Source organism: Silurus aristotelis (genome assembly GCF_946808225.1).
Source record: "Silurus aristotelis genome assembly, chromosome: 2".
Classification (NCBI taxonomy): Eukaryota; Metazoa; Chordata; class Actinopteri; order Siluriformes; family Siluridae; genus Silurus; species Silurus aristotelis.
The window spans coordinates 23098698-23120940 of NC_139575.1; the positions used below are offsets into that span (position 1 = coordinate 23098698).

The window sequence follows — 22243 nt, forward strand, 5'->3', positions numbered from 1 at the left end:
TACAGAGAGCCTTCAAGAAAACCAGCAAGATGATGAGGAATCTGGAGAACCTCAGGTCAACTCAAATATCTGTATATTCCTGTACATAGTGTATCCACACTATGTACAGGAATATACAGTATTGTATCTACAATATAATACTAAATATCTATTAATGCAAACCAAATACCGCAGAAAAAATACAGTGAGGAAAATAAGTATTTGAACACCCTGCTATTTTGCAAGTTCTCCCATTTAGAAATCATGGAGGGGTCATCGTAGGTGCATATCCACTGTGAGAGACATAATCTAAAAAAAAAAAAATCCAGAAATCACAATATATGATTTTTAAACTATTTATTTGTATGATACAGCTGCAAATATGTATTTGAACACCTGTCTATCAGCTAGAATTCTGCCCCTCAAAGACCTGTTAGTCTGCCTTTAAAATGTCCACCTCCACTACATTTATTATCCTAAATAAGATGCACCTGTTTGAGGTCCCCATACAATCAGTAAGAATCCAACTACTAACATGGCCAAGACCAAAGAGCTGTCCAAAGACACTAGAGACAAAATTGTACACCTCCACAAGGCTGGAAAGGGCTACGGGGAAATTGCCAAGCAGCTTGGTGAAAAAAGGTCCACTGTTGGAGCAATCATTAGAAAATGGAAGAAGCTAAACATGACTGTCAATCTCCCTCGGACTGGGGCTCCATGCAAGATCTCACCTCGTGGGGTCTCAATGATCCCAAGGAAGGTGAGAAATCAGCCCAGAACTTCACGGGAGGAGCTGGTCAATGACCTGAAAAGAGCTGGGACCACCGTTTCCAAGGTTACTGTTGGTAATACACTAAGACGTCATGGTTTGAAATCATGCATGGCACGGAAGGTTCCCCTGTTTAAACCAGCACATGTCCAGGCACGTCTTAAGTTTGCCAATGACCATTTGGATGATCCAGAGGTGTCATGGGAGAAAGTCATGTGGTCAGATGAGACCAAAATAGAACTTTTGGGTCATAATTCCACTAAACGTGTTTGGAGGAAGAGGAATGATGAGTACCATCCCAAGAACACCATCCCTACTGTGAAGCATGGGGGTGGTAGCATCATGCTTTGGGGGTGTTTTTCTGCACATGGGACAGGGCGACTGCACTGTATTAAGGAGAGGATGACCGGGGCCATGTATTGCGAGATTTTGGGGAACAACCTCCTTCCCTCAGTTAGAGCATTGAAGATGGGTCGAGGCTGGGTCTTCCAACATGACAATGACCCAAAGCACACAGCCAGGATAACCAAGGAGTGGCTCTGTAAAAAGCATATCAAGGTTCTGGCGTGGCCTAGCCATCCAGCGACAGGCCAGAAACCTGACTGATCTAGAGAATATCTGTGTGGAGAAGTGGGCCAAAATCCCTCCTGCAGTGTGTGCAAACCTGGTGAAAAACTACAGGAAACTTTTGACCTCTGTAATTGCAAACTAAGGCTACTGTACCAAATATTAACATTTACTTTCTCAGGTGTTCAAATACTTATTTGCAGCTGTATCATACAAATAAATAGTTTAAAAATCATACATTGTGATTTCTGGATTTTGTTTTTTAGATTATGTCTCTCACAGTGGACATGCACCTACGATGACAATTTCAGACCCCTCCATGATTTCTAAGTGGGAGAACTTGCAAAATAGCAGGGTGTTCAAATACTTATTTTCCTCACTGTATGTTGTTCCTGAAAGCTAGTTAAAATTGTATTATTAATAATAATAGTATTTAATGTCAGTGATGTTGTCATGTAAAACAGCACAGAGTAAATCATCTTGAATCACAGCACAACCAACTTGGACGTCTGCGTGATGACATCAACAACAAGCAAAAGATAAATGATGAGCTCACAGAGTAAGTGATACCAACATTTTACCTGCTTCCTTTCCTTCCTTTTCTTTGCAGTCCTTTTTTGCTGTACTCTTTTTTTTTCTCCCACTTTCTAGTGAAAACCAGAGGCTGGTTGTGGAATTACAACAATTGCATGCTGAGTTTGTTAGTCTGAAAAGTCGAGAGTGTGAGAAGAGTGCCCAGTTGGAAGAACTGAAGTAAGTTTTTACATATTAATTATGTAACCTATGTAAAAAACAAACAAACCCGATTCCAAAAAAGTTGGGACACTGAACAAATTGTGAATAAATACAGAATGCAATGATGTGGAAGTTTCAAATTACAATATTGTATTCAGAATACAAGATAGATGACATATCAAATGTTTTAACTGAGAAAATGTATTATTTTAAGGGAAAAATAAGTTGATCTCAAAAATGTGTTGTGACAAGGCCATGTTTACCACTGTTTGGCATCCCCTTGTTTTTTTGTAACAGTCTGCAAACATCTAGGGACTGAGGAGACAAGTTGCTCAAGTTTAGGAATAGGAATGTTGTCCCATTCTTGTCTAATACAGGCTTCTAGTTGCTCAACTGTCTTAGGTCTTCTTTGTCGCATCTTCCTCTTTATGATGCGCCAAATGTTTTCTATGGGTGAAAGATTTGGACTGCAGGCTGGCCATTTCAGTATCGGATCCTTCTTCTACGCAGCCATGATGTTGTAATTGATGCAGTATGTGGTCTGGCATTGTCATGATGAAAAATGCAACGTCTTCTCTGAAAGAGACGACGTCTGGATGTGAGCATATGCTGTTCTAGAACTTGAAGTTCTAAAACTTTCAGCATTGATGGTGCACTTCCAGATGTGTAAGCTGCCCATGCCACACGCACTCATGCAACCCCACACTATCAGAGATGCAGGCTTCTGAACTGAGCGCTGATAACAACTTGGGTTGTCCTTATCCTCTTTAGTCCAGATGACATGGCGTCCCAGTTTTCCAAAAAGAACTTCAAATTTTGATTCGTCTCACCACAGAACAGATTTCCACTTTGCCACAGTCCATTTTAAATCAGCCTTGGTCCAAAGAAAATGCCTGCACTTCTGGATCATGTTTAGATATGGCTTCTCTTTTTTGACCTATAGAGTTATAGCCAGCAACGGCGAATGGCACGGTGGATTGTGTTCACCGACAATGTTTTTTGGAAGTATTCCTGAGCCCATGTTGTGATTTCCATTACAGTCGCATTCCTGTATGTGATGCAGTGCCGTCTAAGGACCCGAAGATCACGGGCATTCAGTATGGTTTTTTCTCTGAATCTTTGGATGATATTATGCACTGTAGATGATGATAACTCTTTGCAATTTTTCTCTGAGAAACTGCTTTTTAATATTGCTCCACTATTTTTCACCGCAGCATTGGGGGAATTGATGTTACTCTGCCCATTTTGACTTTTGAGAGACACTGACACTCTGAGAGGCTCTTTTTATATCCAATCATGTTGTCAATTGACCCGAGTTGCAAATTAGTCCTCCAGCTATTCCTTATATGTACATTTACCTTTCCCCGGCCTCTTATTGCTACCTGTCCCACCTTTTTTTTTTTTGGAATGTGTAGCTCTCATGAAATTCTAAATGAGCTAATATTTGGCATGACATTTCAAAATGTCTCACTTTCAACAATTGATATTTTATCAATATTCTATTGTGAATAAAATATAGGTTTATGAGATTTGTAAATTATTGCATTCCTTTTTTATTCACAATTTGTTCAGTGTCCCAACTTTTTTGGAATCAGGTTTGTATTTTACACAGGACGCATTGAAAATCTTATTACAGTTTACCCCTCAATGTGTAAAAAATATGTTTGGTCACAAGTGACCTTGAGATGAGGGCTGCTGCTATCGATTGTTTTAGTGATCGAGTATTCTAACGATTATTCTATAGATTAATCGTGTAATCAGACAAGTAGTACTTTTTCTTTATTAAAGAGCAATACTAGATAAAAGACAGAAAATAAGTCGTCTCTTACATTAACAAGTAATTTATTTTTCTTTTTTCTGAAAAATTTTCATTTTTATTGCTGAAAGTGCATATTAGGATATTTGATAAAACTAAAATTATTTAGTTAATTTAATAGCCCAATTACATCAAAATATGAATACAGTTGTGTTTAGAAGGTCCCTCTGCAGTGGCTGCATAGAGAAATTTATGGGAAACTACTCGTTTAATGAAACTCAATTATTCTTACTCATCAATTTATTTATTAAATCTCACAGCTGCTCAAAATTTTCCATGAACTAAATCTGTGTATTTATCGCCAGCTCTAAAAACGTGCTCCACTACCTGCTCTACACCACCAACGCAAAGGGACTTTTTGACCGCACTGTATATGAATACAAATATAAAAATTTGAAAACTTTAATCGCACTGTACAGTGTTTTCTTGATGTTTTAGTTGGAAATGATCCCAAAATTTGGAAATTTTGTCATTTTCTTTTACCTGAATCTTATCTTCACACAAAATTAATTAGCCTTGATTTATTTTTGTGAGAGAGAGAGAGAGAGAGAGAGAGAGAGAGAGAGAGAGAGAGAGAGAGAGAGAGAGAGAGAGAGAGCTTAGAATTTTCTTTATGCCACATCTTCCCCAAATGATTGTGTGCATTGTTTTTGCACAGCAGCATGGTCAGACATCTGTAAAATTAATATTAGGTTAATAGTGATGCTCTCTAATATTTATTCTATCCTTTATTTTATATATATTTTTTTAAAACATAAATAAGTTCAGAAGTTGTTCCACATAAAACAAATTAGTCGACATTTCTTTAAAGTGACACTCAATTAACGTGTGGAACAGCTTAAAATGGCTTTTCAATGAAAACATTAGCCCAGTGTTAATTTGCTTAATTTATTGAAATACAAATATGAAATATGATATAGAAGGCTATATAATTGAACAGCAATTTAAATATATACAAACACACACACTACACAGTGTCACATAAACTGGCAAACACTTGTTTGTAGTACAAGAAAAAATTAACAGAGGTTGATGTAGCAAGGTTTTTTAAAGCTGGCAGTTGTCTGTTAAAAGGTGAAACTCACATAAAGGCCAGACCTATAGATTATTTTGAGTGCTTAATGGCAACTGGAGAAGGTGAGGTTGTGTATATATGTTTTGGGCCTTTTTGAAGTTGATTGTGCTTATAATAGTACATCCAGGGTGCCAGATTTTTTGTAAAATGTATGGGCACAAATGGATAATACATTTGAGGGGAAGTAGTAGTTGTGGCACTTGCTGTTGGAACAGTTGAAGTAGTTGTTAGTGCATTTTCTGTTAAAGCCCAAGGATAGCCAAGATGATGTGCAGGTTTATACTGGTACCGCATAGAGTTAAATTGAGAATACATGGACTGTTGAGGGTAATTGGCAACAGTTGTTGAGGTTTCAGACCTTGGGGCATTATTGGGTATTTTTGCAGGAAAAACCAAGGGATAGCCATAAGGGTTGGGCTTACTATAATATGACACAGGGCCAAATTGATGATGAATCTGATTTAAAGGATCTGCAGACTGTTTGGGGTGACTAGACATAGCAATGGGTGATATGCCAGGTGAAGTTTTACTTACTACAGAAAGTGCAGTTTTAGGTGTGGGAGTAGGTTGATTTGGAGCAGTATTGGAGGCTTTTGCAGGAAAAGCCAAAGGATCGCCAAGAAAATGTGATGGCTTTTGATAGCAATGCATGGGGCCAAATTTATAATACAACTGATTAAAAGAATCCAAAGGCTGCTGAAGGTCATTGTTGTCACTGCTCAGGGTTGTAGCATTTGATTTGGAAGTTGTTGCTGTTTTAGCAGCTGTTTCAGTTTTTGGAGCAGTTTTGGTTAGGACAGTAGTAGACACTTTTGCAGGAAAAGCCAAATGATGGCGATGAGTCATGGGTTTACGATTGTAAGGCATAGGGCCAAATACATAATACAGCTGACTGAAAGAATTCACAGGCTGTTGGGAGTTACTAGAAACCACAGTGGATGTGGTAGTTGTTTGGAGAGTTGTTGCAGTTGTAGTGGTTGGAGAATTTGCCATTGGGGTAGTAGTGGGTGTTTTTGCAGGAAAAACCCAAGGATAGGCATAAGGAATGGGCTTACGACGATTCAGCATAAGGCCAAATGGAGAATACATCTTATTGAAAAAATAGGCAGACTGTTGGGGATTACTGTCTACGATGGAGGGTGTTGTGGCAGTTGTTGCAGCTATGGTTGTTGGAGCAGTTTTGGTTGGAACAGTAGTGAGAGCCTTTGCAGAAAATCCATGAGGCATGGGTTTATAATAATTATGAATTAAACCAAATGGATGATAATTGTGCTTGAAAGGATATGCATACGACTTGGGATTACTGGCCAAAATATTGGATTTTGTAGTAGTTTGAGAAGATGTTGCAGTTTTACTAGTTGTAGTTGTTGCAGTAGTGGGTACTTCTAAAGGAGCCCAAGGATAGCCATAAGGCATGAATCTAGGATGGTACAGCATGAAGCCAATTGGATAATATATCTGACTGAAAGGATTTGCTGATGGTTGGGGTTTTCTACCCATAATAGTAGATGCTGTTGTTTGGGATGTTGTTGGAGTTTTAGTGGTTTGAGCAACTGTTGGGGTAACAGTTGGTGATTTTGAAGAAAAGGTCCAGGGATATCCATCAGGCACAGGCTTACTGTATGACATAGGGAAGAACTGATAAGATATCAGAGGGAAAGGATACATCATATCTATAGGTTTACTAGTAGACGCAGGAGTTGGGGTAGGACTAGAAGTGATTGATGAAACAGTACTAGTTCCTGCTAGGAAATTTCTGCTAGGATTTGCCCATGCATGTCTGTAATACATGTTACCAAAAGGATAAAGCATAGGCTGTTTTAGCTTTCTGGCAAGGCCTCCTGGAGCAGTTGCAATATTTATGGTTGTTATGTTATCTGTAGGAGGGGTTATGTTAGGCTCATAAGTCTGGTAAGGCACAATTGTGAAATATGGATGAGGGTTCTGTGAATCAAGGCAGGAAAGTGCAAATTCCTCATTGCCATACTGTATGGACAGAAACTTTTCACCACCCTGGGAAAAGATATAGATATTAAGAGAATGCAGACAAAAGATCAGGCAAATTTACAGGCATCAGGAATAATTACCTTAATTTGCCAGCAGCTACTTTGGTATGGTGCAGTGACCACCACTCCATCAGTCTCAGATTCTGTAGTGATACCACATGTGCTGCTTGCTGGTATAAAGGGGTCCCATTTGCCATTTACTGAAAGAAAGCAAGAACCATGTTGTATAGTAAAAAAATAGCATGATCATCATTATCTCGCACTGGATGAAACTTGGTGACAGACAAGAAAAGGGCTCACCCTTAATTTTTAGAACATCTGCAGACCTGCAACCTATTTTAGCCACCATCCCAGATGCAAGGCAAAAAACAATAGGAAGATCATATGGCGGCATATGGCAAGATATTTTTATAGCCGTTTCCCATAAACGCAGTGGTAGAACATGACCATTTCCCTGTAATAAAATAAAATACAAATATTTGACTGTGGCTGCCCAACATAATCCTGCTCTTTGCAATTTACTGATGTTCCCTACTCAAAAGCACTTGATTCAATGTTTTACCATGTTTAGTAGGTGTGATACAACAGGGAAATCACTAAAACATTGATATTCATAACATTATTATTGATGAATCATCTGCTTTTCAGCAATATTGTAAGAAAATCAAGTGTAACCAAAACACTTTTGGACAGTGCCAGCTAGACTAAAAGCATAGGGACAGTAACATCAGTTTTATATGGTTCTGTTAAGTGCATCTTGCTAAATCGTGCACAGTTGGTGGGATATTAGCCACATAATTTATTTATTCCATGCATTGTTTTGAATAGGTCTCATAGAAACAAGAAGACAAATTAATGACTGCTACTTCTGTAGTGCCTTAGTATTCAAAACTACTCTATGCTGTAAATCACTCAGTTGAAATATCATAGTAGTATCTCTTACACTTAAGTAATCAGTCCACATTGAAGCACATACCTGTTGGGTAACATAACAGCCATGATAAGGTACAGTAAGGAAAGCCTCTGTGGAACCCTGGGTCACTGAGATTCCACAATTGGCAGGTATCTGCATCACTGGAACTGGACCATCATCTGAGCAAAACCATATACTTTTAAAGATCCCATCTGTGTACTAGTGTGTTGTTTTTTACTTTGATTATAAACAAAATACAATTATTATTTTTTGTTTAAGATGCTAGAAACCACATCAGTATAACCACCTCCATCAATCATGAAGTTGGACATAATACTTCCTTGAACATTTAGAGTCATGGCATCACCACCACAATACACAGTGGGATTCAACTGCATCAGCTTTGATTCCATCTCATGCCAGGCTAACATGCAGAATATAGACAGTAAGAAAAAAAGCATAAGTATATAAGATACAATAGTCAAAACTCCGTATGACCACCTGCCCATTATTACCTGTTGAAGCAGGTTCATCAGACTGGTATCCTTCAGTATCCTCAAGCACCGCTTGTAGATTTGTGGTATCACTTTCCTTATTTTTATGCGAGATCAGCTTTGAATCACTTTTAAAAATTAACTTCCCAAAATATCCATCTGAACTGGATTTTACAAAGGCGACATTTGCTTTTGTAGTTATCCCTAGGTAAAATGAACCCAGAGTTGCATACATTATGATAAGAAAATTGGCTTGCCACATTGTGTTAAATTAGCTTGGGTAGAAACAGGTAACCAAACAACACTGAACATGGAAACTTTGATCTTTGGATGCGTGGGTTGTGAAAATGTCCATGCTTTTGTGTTACATTTTTTTTTTAATTCTTGGTTTACCAATGAACTCAGTCAATCAGTGCCCTGCAGGTGTTGCACATTAGTGTGCTAGTCTTTCTTAATAGGGTTGAGCATGAGTTAAAGATGGGTTAGAAAGACAGGTTAAATGATCAAGTCCTATAGGTTAATGATTTGCATTATTCTTAAATCAGAATTAAAGTTACATAGAATATAATAGAAATAATAATCAGTATAGACTGCAGAAATGGTAGGAGTCTTAGCTTTACACTTAATGGAAGGAAGAAACCGGAGAAGTAAACATATGCTTAGATTGCAACTGAATATTGGTAAGTCTACAGATACAAACATCATATAGTAGAAAGATTTTAAATGAGGTAATGTTAGTTTAATATGGGGTCTAGCAAACCAGGAAATATAGGGAATGGGAGTCCAGAAAAAAAAAATAGCTAAACAAACAGGGATGCTTGAGTTGATACTGAAAGACCAATTTGATAGTTTGTGTGTTAAACTCTGAATAGTAAAATACAATGCTTTAATGATTGGGAAGAATAATAATGGTGGTGTGATTGATATCAGACATGTGAGCGAGTGAAACATTATATTTTATTCCACTGCAGAAAATCCAAGAATAGGTGAGATAACTTTTCAAGAGTAATGGTACATGATTCATTATGAGTTACAAAGCATTAGCATGGCATTTATATTATTTGATGTCAGTATTCACACTCCAGTCCAGAAGGGGGCAGTAGTACTCTGCCTTAATTCAAAACAGTAGGTTGGGGTACATTTCCTTACTGTGTGTACTGGGATTACGAAGACTGTTCTTAAATACAATTATAATAATAATAATAATAATAATAATAATAAGAAGAAGAAGAAGAAGAAGAAGAAGAAGTGCAAAAGGCCATATTTAGGGACTGTAGCGAGCATCAAGTTGCAATTAATGAAAGGCAATTTAGCTACATATTTAAATTGTTGGTTTGCAAAAAAAGGATTTAAAGAATTACCGGTAGTCAAACATTAAATCCATTTGTCTTGTCACACAAGCTACAGATTTTTGGCTATCCAGAAACATAATTGATTAAAGAACATTTTTACATTTGATTAAACAGTAATATAAAAAAAAAAAAAATTTACCCTACAAAATCCATTATCCTTGTCAGCTAATAGCTGTTGTTCATTAAATAAAAGATTTTTTTTTAAATACCACTTTGTGCTAAAGTAATATCTTTTTGGCTATAGATGACATCCAGGATCTAGTAGAGACTTGATGTTTTGTTGTATTCTAAATAATGTAAGGAAGGTCAGATCTCTCCATTATTTCAGACCCTGAGAACTGCTATGCAACTTCATGAGGCCAGACCCTGAGAACTGCCATGCAACCAAACAAACTTTCTAATCTGAGGAGAGGATCTCTTTAATCTGATGAGAGAGAGCCATTTGTTCAGCTGCCCTTTCATCAATCCTTCAGCCCCTGTGTTTCCCTCCTGGGGATATGGGCAGGTCATATTGATTATTGCATGGCAAAGAAATTCTTGATTTACTGACATTTCCTGAAATCATTTATATCTAATAGATTATGTAGTCTGGTTTTATCACAAATCTATGACCAGAATAGTACATACAGAAGACTAATAAACGGATGGAGCATAGAGCACAACATCTGAGACCTTCTGATTTCTGACTATCACTGACTTAGCAAGTTATAACAAAGTGGCTAAATCGACTATTCTTTATGCATGAGCAAACATTGAGCGGCCTACTTAAAGAACATTAGTTTTCGGTTATATCCTTTGTCTAAAATTTAGACAATTTGCCTACACAAGCAGGTATCGTTAGCCAAGTACAAGGCTCTAAGTGACTCCGAGTCCATAATAAATGATTAATTGAAAAGAAGGAATGCGTAGAATAATCAATTAAAATTAAAGTAGAAATACAACCAATAAGGTGATCAGCTTTAATTAGATATATTCAAGTTAAATCTTTTATTACAAATTCGAGTCAGATTCGAGTTAAGAAATTGTATTCATGTAACATATTGAAATCCATTTTAGTAATCTTTTCCAGCAACACAAAGACTAACACGCATGCCTTCACCAACGCCAGTGGATTCCGTCGTTGGGCCATTGTGTGGGTTACCCTACAATAATGATTAGGATAGTTGATATGAACTGTGATTAATTATCATTAGAAATACTTTATAGTTACCATTAAGTAGTAAGTTTTTAATTTCCACTTTCTTGTGCTTGTAGTCTACAGTACTGTTAGTAATGTTATGTTTAGCAAATAAAATATTCTATAAATTGAATTTTTGTCCCTATATATAATTATTTGATCCTATTTTATACAATGGATATATATATATATATATATATATATATATATATATATATATATATATATATATATATATATATATATATATATATATATATATATATATATATTACACACACACACACAAAAAATTTAACCAAGTTAATTCGTCAGATCTTTGATATAGAAAAAAATAACAAAAATGCAAATGAAAACAAATAGAATTCTTTCAGAAAACAACAAAAAAAAAATGTGTATAACCCTCTTTTAGTCATTTTTGACAGTATTTAGAGAGAGATCTGACAGGGCTTTTGGCACAGGGCACCTTTTTAAGGAAGATTTTTCCTAAATCGACTAGACATTAGCTGGACTTGGTTGCATGGTTTAGTTGTCAGTCTGGCACCTCTTTTTAAAGCTCAAGATGAAATCCTTGCTCTGTGTGACACTGTGAATTTAATGAATGGTATTTGGGGAAAAAAAAAGTGTGTCTACTCCAATACTAACACATTGCTGTCCAGAACCACGAAATGGCTACGACCATTTGGAGGATGGCTTTCACAGCTAATTTAGAGCCGATACAGGCATCAATTTTGGATGCTGTAGAGTCTTGAGGTAAACCACCTGGTCATTATTAACCATTGTGCTGTTATAAACACTTATTTCTTGTTCATATGCTGCATACTCATAGTGAATTGGGCTGCTCTTGGCTTTTATGATTCAGTATTTTGCAGTTGTGGTTGTTTAAAACTGGAAAGTTGTTTATGCCTTGGTGTTTGTGTCAGATTTGTGTCTAAATTTGTCAGCTGGGCATGCAGTGTCAGCATAGCCATCACAGCTCTCAGTGCAGAGAATGCCTAGTCGACCATTTGATTAGTCAATGCCAAGGCACTAAGCACACAGCTTGAGTGCAACTCATTTGCTGAAATTACTTATGTTGTTCAATGTGATCTTTGACATCTGTGTGTCCTGGTTGCTTAAACGTAAAAACGACCTGCTCCTGCAGTTATCTTGGTGGACTCTAGTACGGTGAACATCTAAGTTAAAAATGAACTAGCTAGGCTACAGTTGTAACACTTGTACGGTATGTGTAATATAGCACATGTATTGCAAACAGCACAACATACTGTATATCAGTCACAACCAATTTTGTGTGGGAATTCTACATGGTGAATTTGAAGACCTTCCAAGTAGCAAGTGTTGTCGCCTCACAATGTACATGTAGACACAAAGACGTTGTTTTTTTATATATATATATATATGTATATGTGTGTGTGTGTGTGTATATGTGTGTGTGTGTGTGTATATATATATATATATATATAACATAGAAACACTTATTTATTGAAAAAGGTGACAGATGAGGCATTGACTGAGACATTTGCTCCAGGCTTAAGAGTTAGACATGGTTTTACATTCCCTAAAAAAATTTCATTTAAAAAAAAAAAAAAAAATGTTTGTTTTATTTGTACACAATACTTAATGTAATACTTAATAAAAAACAATACTTTAAGGCAGTTTATTTTTTTTTCCTTTTTAGTTCTTGTGGGTCAGTTTAAAGCAATTCCCTTGCAGATTTGCTTATGTTTAGGGTTGTTCTTGGTTTCATTGACTTTGAAGTTCTTTCTTAGTTTTGGTTTAAAACTGTTATTACTTTGGGGGGAAAAAAATTTCTTTTCTGATGAATTTATAAAACGCGCACAAAAAAATACTTTATCATGGGCAACACCAAGCTAGGAGTGTTTGTTCTTGTTTTATTAAGAACTAAATTCTGTTATTTATTTTTGGTGAACTTTTACTGCTTCAGGTTAAATTACATGAGTCTGTTTATGATGGATTTTGAGGTATGTTTTGGATCATTGCTCTGTTGCAAAATCCAGTCACTTTTCAACTTCAGATTTTTGACCTTCTGTCATATTTGTTTTTAGAATTTGCAAATATTTACAGAAATCTAATATATACCCATGCAATGTTTCCTGTCCCACAACGCCAAAAGTATCAAATTCACAACAGAAGCTTAACAGTTGGCAAGGTGTTCTTTTCATTAAATGCTGCTCCATTTTTTTTCTTCAAACAAAAGTTTGCTGATTGTAGCCAAAGAGTTCCATTTTGACTTTATCAGTCCACAGCAGTTACCAAAATGCCTCTGGCTAATCTAAATGCTGTTATGCATAGTTAATATATTGGATATTTGTGATAACTCCATACATCAGTCCCACCACTCCAGTGTCAGCTAAAGCTTCCTGCAGGTCCTTTATTTTGTATTTTGCTTTGCCGTAATTGTCAGCATACTGTAATTATGTTAGTTTTCTTTGGCGTCCAGCTTTTGTTTTAATTTTCACAGTTCTAAACTTTTTTAAAGTGCTTTGATATAATTTATAGCCTTTTACTACCTAGTCACATTTAGGCAGATTCATCTTCATAGGTTTAAAATTTTACCTAAGTTGTTATGTTTGATGGCAATTCCTACCTACAATTCTTGATCTGAATATTAAATTGCATTAATGATTACAGAGTAAGTATTTCTATTAGTTTGCTGCAGATGTTGTTTGCCTCTTTTCATAAAAAAACAAAACAAACAAAAAAAACCAGATCAATAAACCTTGTGATTTAGCCAGTACTGCTCAAAATGTAGCATATGACTGGTACATGTTTGTTATCATTCCCTCTAAATGTGCCAGGTGTGAATAGTTTGATTTTTAACAAAACGCTCACTAGAAAATGCAGACTAAAATGAATAACTTGATGAATATTCTCAGGTTTGAATAACTGATGTATATATTTTTATTTACTTATTATTATTATTATTATTATTATTATTATTATTATTTTGGTTTTTTTGATGAATAACATATCAGATTCAAATAACTTGATGCAGGCTTTGTGCTCACTTTTGGCTCTCACTGCAAAGACCTATTGACAAGCCAAGAGCCTTATAATTACAATCACTCAGATTCAGTTTGCTAGGAAATGAGAAAATAATGCATGGGAATGAAAAAGAAGTAGAAAATAAACATGATCGTTTAGACTTTGTACACAATTCACAGTTCTTGGCATAACATGTTGCATGGTAGGAAGGTTGTAGCTCAGAATCGGACTCTGGATCGGAAGGTCATGGATTCAAATCCCAGCACCACTAAGCTGCTACTGTTGGGCCCTTGAGCAAGGCCCTTAATCCTCAACTGCTCAGTTGTAAGTTGCTCTGGCTAAGGACGTCTGCTATATGCCATAAATGTAAAATATTACAAAGTGTGATTATTTGTTGGTATAATTAATATTAATGTTAAAGACTTTTCTCTATTTGCAATAACACAGCCACTGAAAATGATTGCCATCTGTTAGAGTTCCAAAATAATCTGATTGAATGTGTTGGTGTTGTGATTTCTCTGAGCAGATATCTAAATGAACGGCATGAGCAGGCTAAACAGGACATGAAAAGACTGGAAGAAACTGTTGTGAGTATTTTACCCTTAGCACATAAACCTAAAAAATAAATCATTCAATGATCATAAACAAGAGCCTCACCCTGTCCTCCAAACTCTCTACCAAGGCTTGTGAACTCCAAAGTTTGCACAACTTGAGGAAGCTTTTTGTTCAAGACCTCACAACACGAGTTAAACGAGTGAGTACCTTAAAATGTGAAATGCCTCATGTTGCATATCAGCATATAAAATATCAGGACATTTGTCTGTCGGGCTGTGTTTTTGCAGAGCTCTGAAATGGAACTTGATGACAGTGGAGGGTTTTCCACCCAGAAGCAGAAGATTTCCTTTCTTGAGAACAACTTGGAACAGCTTACAAAAGTACACAAACAGGTCAGTGTGACAAAATGGCTGCCTTATGATATTAAAAAATTATGGTTTTGGGGCATGCTTTCTTAAATACTTCTTATTTCCTATTTTAGTTGAAAGTGATTTTGTCCCTTTGTGTCTCTCAGCTGGTGCGTGATAATGCAGATCTGCGCTGTGAACTTCCTAAACTGGAGAAGCGTCTTCGCTCTACTGCTGAGCGAGTTCGTGCACTGGAGGGTGCACTAAAAGAAGCCAAAGAGGGAGCCATGAAAGACAGGCACCGCTACCAGCAAGAAGTTGAGAGCGTTAGAGAGGTCATGAGATCCAAGAACTTCTTCCATCGCCCTAACGCTGCACTGATTGGTCAGTTGACATCAACAGAGCACTCGAACTAACTACATCTCAAGACAGTCTGATCATACACGATTACTGATTATATGACGTAAAAACTACTGTCATTTCATTTAAACAGATAGTGTGTTAATAACCGTGCAGATGTCTACAATAATAATACTAGTCTTTGAACAATAAGTTAAGTGACAACATATATTTTTGCCCAAAACTCAATATATTATGCATTGGCAAAAAGTTTGTGTACACCTGACCAATCAAACTTGTAAGTGCTTGTTGAACATGCCATTCCAGATTATAGTTCACCGCCTCTTGCTTGAATAGCCTCTACACTTCTGTGAAGTCTTTCTATTAGATTTTAGAGTGCGGCTGAGGGAATACTGTGCCTATTTAGGAGCAAAAACATTAGTGTTATGAGGATTGTTGTTGTTCCAGGTCATCCCAAAATTGTTCAGTGAGGTCAGAGCTAGAGCTAGTGCAGGCCACTAGAAATCTTCATCTACAACCTTGACAAATCATGTCTTCATGGAGCTTGCTTTTAGGGGCAACTTCATGCTGGAACAAATTTATATATATATATATATATATATATATATATATATATATATATATATATATATATATACACACAGTGGGTACGGAAAGTATTCAAACCCCCTTAAATTTTTCACTCTTTGTTATATTGCAGCCATTTGCTAAAATCATTTAAGTTCATTCTTCTTCCTCATGAATGTACACACAGCTCCCCATATTGACAGAAAAACACAGAATTGTTGACATTGTTGCAGATTTATTAAAAAAGAAAAACTGAAATCACATGGTCCTAAGTATTCAGACCCTTTGCTGTGACACTCATATTTAACTCAGGTGCTTTCCATTTCTTCTGATCATCCTTGAGATGGTTCTACACCTTCATTTGAGTCCAGCTGTGTTTGATTATACTGATTGGACTTGATTAGGAAAGCCACACACCTGTCTATATAAGACCTTCCAGATCACAATGCATGTCAGAGCAAATGAGAATCATGAGGTCAAAGGAACTGCCTGAAGAGCTCAGAGACAGAATTGTGGCAAGGCACAGATCTGGCCAAGGTTACAAAAAGATTTCTGCTGCACTTAAGGTTCCTAAGAGCACAGTGGCCTCCATAATCCTCAAATGGAAGACGTTTGGGACGACCAGAACCCTTCCTAGAGCTGGCCGTCCGGCCAAACTGAGCTATCGGGGGAGAAGAGCCTTGGTGAGAGAGGTAAAGAAGAACCCAAAGATCACTGTGGCTGAGCTCCAGAGATGCAGTCAGGAGATGGGAGAAAGTTGTATAAAGTCAACTATCACTGCAGCCCTCCACCAGTCGGGGCTTTATGGCAGAGTGGCCCGACGGAAGCCTCTCCTCAGTGTAAGACACATGAAAGCCCGGATGGAGTTTGCTAAAAAACACCTGAAGGACTCCAAGATGGTGAGAAATAAGATTCTCTGGTCTGATGAGACCAAAATAGAACTTTTTGGCCTTAATTCTAAGCGGTATGTGTGGAGAAAACCAGGCACTGCTCATCACCTGTCCAATACAGTCCCAACAGTGAAGCATGGTGGTGGCAGCATCATGCTGTGGGGGTGTTTTTCAGCTGCAGGGACAGGACGACTGGTTGCAATCGAGGGAAAGATGACCTTAAAACCTTCTCCAGAGAGCTCTGGACCTCAGACTGGGCTGAAGGTTTACCTTCCAACAAGACAATGACCCTAAGCACACAGCTAAAATAACGAAGGAGTGGTTTCACAACAATTCCGTGACTGTTCTTGAATGGCCCAGCCAGAGGCCTGACTTAAACCCAATTGAGCATCTCTGGAGAGACCTAAAAATGGCTGTCCACCAACATTTACCATCCAACCTGACAGAACTGGAGAGGATGTGCAAGGAGGAATGGCAGAGGATCCCCAAATCCAGGTGTGAAAGACTTGTTGCATCTTTCCCAAAAAGACTCCTGGCTGTATTAGATCAAAAGGGGGCTTCTACTAAATACTGAGCAAAGGGTCTGAATACTTAGGACCATGTGATATTTCAGTTTTTCTTTTTTAATAAATTTGCAACAATGTCAACAATTGTGTTTTTCTGTCAGTATGGGGTGCTATGTGTACATTCATGAGGAAGAAGAATGAACCTAAATGATTTTAGCAAATGGCTGCAATATAACAAAGAGTGAAAAATGTAAGGGGGTCTGAATACTTTCCGTACCCACTGTGTGTATGTATATATATATATATATATATATATATATATATATATATATATATATATATATATATATATATATATATATATAATTGAACACCCTGCTATTTTGCAAGTTCTCAGACTTAGAAATCATGGAGGGGTCTGAAATTGTCATCGTAGGTGCATGTCCACTGTGAGAGACATAATCTAAAAAAAATAAAATAAAATTCAGAAATCACAATGTATGATTTTTTTTTTACTATTTATTTGTTTGATACAGCTGCAAATAAGTATTTGAACACCTGAGAAAGTCAATGTTAATATTTGGTACAGTAGCCTTGGTTTGCAATTACAGAGGTCAAACGTTTCCTGTAGTTTTTCACCAGGTTTGCACACACTGCAGGAGGGATTTTGGCCCACTTCTCCACACAGATCTTCTCTAGATCAGTCAGGTTTCTGGCCTGTCGCTGAGAAACACGGAGTTTGAGCTCCCTCTAAAGATTCTCTATTGGGTTTAGGTCTGGAGACTGGCTAGGCCACGCCAGAACCTTGATATGCTTCTTACAGAGCCACTCCTTGGTTATCCTGGCTGTGTGCTTCAGGTCATTGTCATATTGGAAGACCCAGCCTCGACCCATCTTCAATGCTCTAACTGAGGGAAGGAGGTTGTTCCCCAAAATCTCGCAATACATGGCCCCGTTCATCCTCTCCTTAATACAGTGCAGTTGCCCTGTCCCATGTGCAGAAAAACACCCCCAAAGCATGATGCTACCACCCCCATGCTTCACAGTAGGGATGGTGTTTTCGGGATGGTACTCATCATTCTTTTTCCTCCAAACACGTTTAGTGGAATTATGACCCAAAAGTTCTATTTTGGTCTCATCTGACCACATGACTTTCTCCCATGACTTCTCTGGATCATCCAAATGGTCATTGGCAAACTTAAGACGTGCCTGGACATGTGCTGGTTTAAGCAGGGGAACCTTCCGTGCCATGCATGATTTCAAACCATGACGTCTTAGTGTATTACCAACAGTAACCTTGGAAACGGTGGTCCCAGCTCTTTTTAGGTCATTGACCAGCTCCTCCCGTGTAGTTCTGGGCTGATTTTCCACTTTCCTTAGGATCATTGAGACCCCACGAGGTGAGATCTTGCATGGCGCCCCAGTCCGAGGGAGATTGACAGTCATGTTTAGCTTCTTCCATTTTCTAATGATTGCTCCAACAGTGGACCTTTTTTCAACAAGCTGCTTGGCAATTTCCCCGTAGCCCTTTCCAGCCTTGTGGAGGTGTACAATTTTGTCTCTAGTGTCTTTGGACAGCTCTTTGGTCTTGGCCATGTTAGTAGTTGGATTCTTACTGATTGTATGGGGTGGACAGGTGTCTTTATGCAGCTAACGACCTCAAAGAGGTGCATCTAATTTAGGAAAATAAATGTAGTGGAGGTGGACATTTTAAAGGCAGACTAACAGGTCTTTGATGGTCAGAATTCTAGCTGATAGACAGGTGTTCAAATACTTATTTGCAGCTGTATCATACAAATAAATAGTTTAAAAATCATATATTGTGATTTCTGGATTTGTTTTTTTTAGATTATGTCTCTCACAGTGGACATGCACCTACGAGGACAATTTCAGACCCATCCATGATTTCTAAGTGGGAGAACTTGCAAAATAGCAGGGTGTTCAAATACTTATTTTCCTCACTGTATATTATTATTTATTTTTTATAATATACACACACACAGCGGGGAAAATAAGTATTTGACACATCAAGCCAAATATTGAATTCATACAAAGAAATCAGAACATTTAAGTATACAAGTTGAGTCATAATAAATAAAGTGAAATGACACAGGGAATAAGTATTGAACACATAAAGATAACAAGGTGCAAAATGGCATAGAAAGCCAGGAGATCACCTGAAAGCTGTCAGTATTAAGAGAGAAACCCTGCCCCCCATCAGTACTAATTGATATCAGCTGCTTTAGTCCTAATTGATGGCCTATAAAGGCTTCTCATTACCCAGGAGGCACACAGGAAAGACTTCATGATGGGTAAAAGCAAAGAACTCTTCGTAATCTAATCGTTGAAAAGCATTTTGATGTGAAATGGCACTGCCCACCACCCCAAGAACACCATACCAAGAGTTAAGTTTGGGGGTGGAAGCATCATGGTTTGGGGCTGCTTTTCAGCAAGGGGTACTGGCAGACTTCATATTATTGAAGGCAGGATGAATGGAGAAATGTACTGGGACATTCTGGATAAAAATCTGCTGCCATCTACCAGAAAGCTGAAAATGAAAAGAGGGTGGACATTTCAGCAAGACAATGATCCCAAACACAAGGCCAAGGAAACAATAAAGTGGTTTTCTTTCTTGGAAATCAAGTTGCTTAAATGGCCCAGTCAATCACCTGACCTAACTCCCATAGAAAATCTATGGAGAGAACTAAAGATCAAAGTTCATAAAAGAGGCCCAAGAAACCTTCAAGATTTAAAGACCATTTGTGTGGAAAAATGGGCCAGAATCACTCCTGAGCAATGCAGACGACTAGTCTCTCCATAGAAGAGGTGTCTAGAAGCTGTAATCGCCAACAAAGGCTTTTCTACAAAGTATTAAATATAGTGTGTTCAATATTTATTCCCTGTGTTGTTTCACTTTATTTATTATGACTCAACTTGTATACTTAAATGTTCTGATTTCTTTGTATGAATTCAATATTTGGCTTGATGGCTACATCTGGTGGAAATATTGTGTCAATATCCCACTTAGAAATCCCCTTAATAATAAAAATGCTGATGTGTCAAATACTTATTTTCCCCGCTGTATATAAAATGTGCATGTATGTAAGTGCATGGTTAATATGATTAACATGTTTACATATTTTCTTTTCTCAGCCAAACCTGTTCGACCAGGGCACTACCCTGCATACTCCTCTATCAATCACATGTTTGTTCATAATAGTGATCCAAGAATTGCATTTAGCAACTTATTGTTTCAGAGAGACATTCATCCCCACAATAAGTCTAAATCAAACTGTATGGACAAGTGAGTTATGCAAATGTTTTACATATTGTTTTATATACTGTATATACATGCGTGTGCGTGCGCACACACACACCTTGTCAGTGTAAATAATTTGTATGTATGTACAGAGCTCCTGAGAACCAACACAGCAAAGCAAATGAGTTACCAAGCTGCACGCACAAGCTTAACACTCTAAATGGTAAACATCTATGTTTTAAACTGCAGATCCTGAATCTAATTAACCGTACAATCTGATTACAGCTTTTGTATCTTACATGGTACTGTTGTAAATTTCAGATTAACATGTTGGTATTTATTCACAGGGAATACCACAGACATCAATGACAACAGGTAGGTCTTAATAATTTACTTAAATAAATCACTGTTTATATACACAAAACCTGTTAAAACGTTTTTGTACCTTACTGTTCTTTTCTGGCTCTTTAATGATTCCTGCTCTAGTGTGCCTCTCAGTGACTGTTCAGTGTGTAGCAATGATGGCCAGTGCAGCCCTCCTCCTGTCCAAATCAAACAGCAACAACAGGTTATCCAACAGGAGCAAGCAACCAGCTAATCGCCTAGAAAACATACTGCACAAAGTACAAAAAAACATACCAGAAGCACAGAGTACACAGATATAGAGCTGAAATGAAGCTTTTAGCTGAGCTAGATAATATTCCATATAATAATAATTATTGTATACTTCTTGTATAATTCTTGCATATGTTAATATATGCATATGTTCTATTTGATTGCCTTGAGCGCACCAAGAAAATGAATGATTGTCTCGATCATAGAAAACATGTTGCTGTCTCTTTCTATATGCATGCATGTTTCCTGCAAAATGTTTCACCGAAAAAAAGCCACTGCATTTCTATATTCTGGATATTCAAATAAACTCAACCAGCAGATGGTGCTGGTTTTTTTTTTTTTTTTTTTTTTGGGAAGATGAACGTTTGCTAAATTCAGTACATGCAAATACTGTGTGCGAATCCTAAAATGAGATGACAATATAATTGTTATAGTTATATAGAGATCAAAAGTCATGAAAGTACCATAAACAATGAAGATCAGGCTGTAGTTGTTACTTACATTCGCTGAGTTAAAAAAAAAAAAAATTACGTATGGCCTTTATGTGTACCTTTCTGTGTGCTTGTCACTTTGGCTCTCTCCTAATCAGCCAGTTAGGATGAGAGAACGAGGAAGGTCAGAAAATCTAACTCTACACCCAGGTAATAAAGATGTAAAGACGTAAAGAATATAAAATTACGTTTATAAACCACCAGAGCATAGAGAAATTGATATTTTTCTCTTTTCACTAAGCTCAGACAAGTCTATTTATTCAACTTTAACCTAACCTAAACTGATAGTCAAATTTCTTGTTCATGTACTTTTTAAAACATAAAATTTTGTTTTTTAACTGACAAGTGTCGAACTTCACTATTTTCAGGGGAAACGAATGTAATTCTGAATGTGCATGCTCTTAAATTACATGTATTTTGCTAACTTATTCTATATTTTTTGTGTTTTTCTTGTGAGTAATATATAGTGCATGCTGCACTACATGCATCTGTAGCATATAAGGTGGCCCTACTCAGGAAAATGTCAATAAACAAATATCTCTACACGTTATGCCTATTTTATTTGGCGTGATTTTAAATACTTTTTATTGCACTAGGATGAATCAATGAACCACATGTATGAATAACAGAACAATGCTCCTGGTCTAAATGTGAGTTCTTTTACTACCTGAACAAGTCTCACCAATTCATTATAAAATATAATGTAGGTATATTAACCCAGCCATTATGGATGCACAAGCCAGTGCACTCTTAGCGCCAGTCCC

At 37.2% G+C, this 22243-nt stretch overlaps 2 protein-coding genes across 2 annotated transcripts in view; one reads left to right on the forward strand and one right to left on the reverse strand.

Moving 5' to 3' along the window:
* The window catches only part of kif5ab (kinesin family member 5A, b), a 51600-nt gene extending 29586 nt beyond the window's left edge, over window positions 1-22014 (forward strand). Inside the window, exons 18-28 of the mRNA XM_083529309.1 lie at window positions 6-55; window positions 1780-1874; window positions 1967-2068; window positions 14416-14476; window positions 14572-14643; window positions 14732-14836; window positions 14959-15175; window positions 20268-20418; window positions 20526-20596; window positions 20721-20748; window positions 20860-22014. Of these exons, the coding sequence (XP_083385435.1) occupies window positions 6-55; window positions 1780-1874; window positions 1967-2068; window positions 14416-14476; window positions 14572-14643; window positions 14732-14836; window positions 14959-15175; window positions 20268-20418; window positions 20526-20596; window positions 20721-20748; window positions 20860-20971 (1064 nt within the window). The 3' untranslated portion in view covers window positions 20972-22014. The remainder of the gene's footprint in view (window positions 1-5; window positions 56-1779; window positions 1875-1966; window positions 2069-14415; window positions 14477-14571; window positions 14644-14731; window positions 14837-14958; window positions 15176-20267; window positions 20419-20525; window positions 20597-20720; window positions 20749-20859) is intronic.
* LOC310719557 (uncharacterized protein) lies at window positions 4782-8710 on the reverse strand. The gene is made up of 6 exons (XM_083529417.1): window positions 8376-8710; window positions 8168-8284; window positions 7924-8039; window positions 7248-7401; window positions 7029-7147; window positions 4782-6954 (listed from the first exon to the last, which is right to left on the reverse strand). The coding sequence occupies exons 1-6, from the start codon at window positions 8614-8616 to the stop codon at window positions 4972-4974; spliced, it is 2730 nt and encodes a 909-aa protein (XP_083385543.1). The 5' UTR covers window positions 8617-8710; the 3' UTR covers window positions 4782-4971.
* Window positions 22015-22243: the final 229 nt, after the last annotated feature.

What these genes read in the sequence shown, in the direction of transcription:
- LOC310719557 (XM_083529417.1), bottom strand. Translation starts at nt 8,616, where the DNA reads ATGTGGCAAGCCAATTTTCTTATCATAATGTATGCAACTCTGGGTTCA. An exon ending in TGATGAACCTGCTTCAACAG is followed by an intron (nt 8,285 to 8,375) that starts GTAATAATGGGC and finishes TCTGCATGTTAG; the next exon opens with CCTGGCATGAGATGGAATCA. An exon ending in CAACTTCATGATTGATGGAG is followed by an intron (nt 8,040 to 8,167) that starts GTGGTTATACTG and finishes GGTTTTGCTCAG; the next exon opens with ATGATGGTCCAGTTCCAGTG.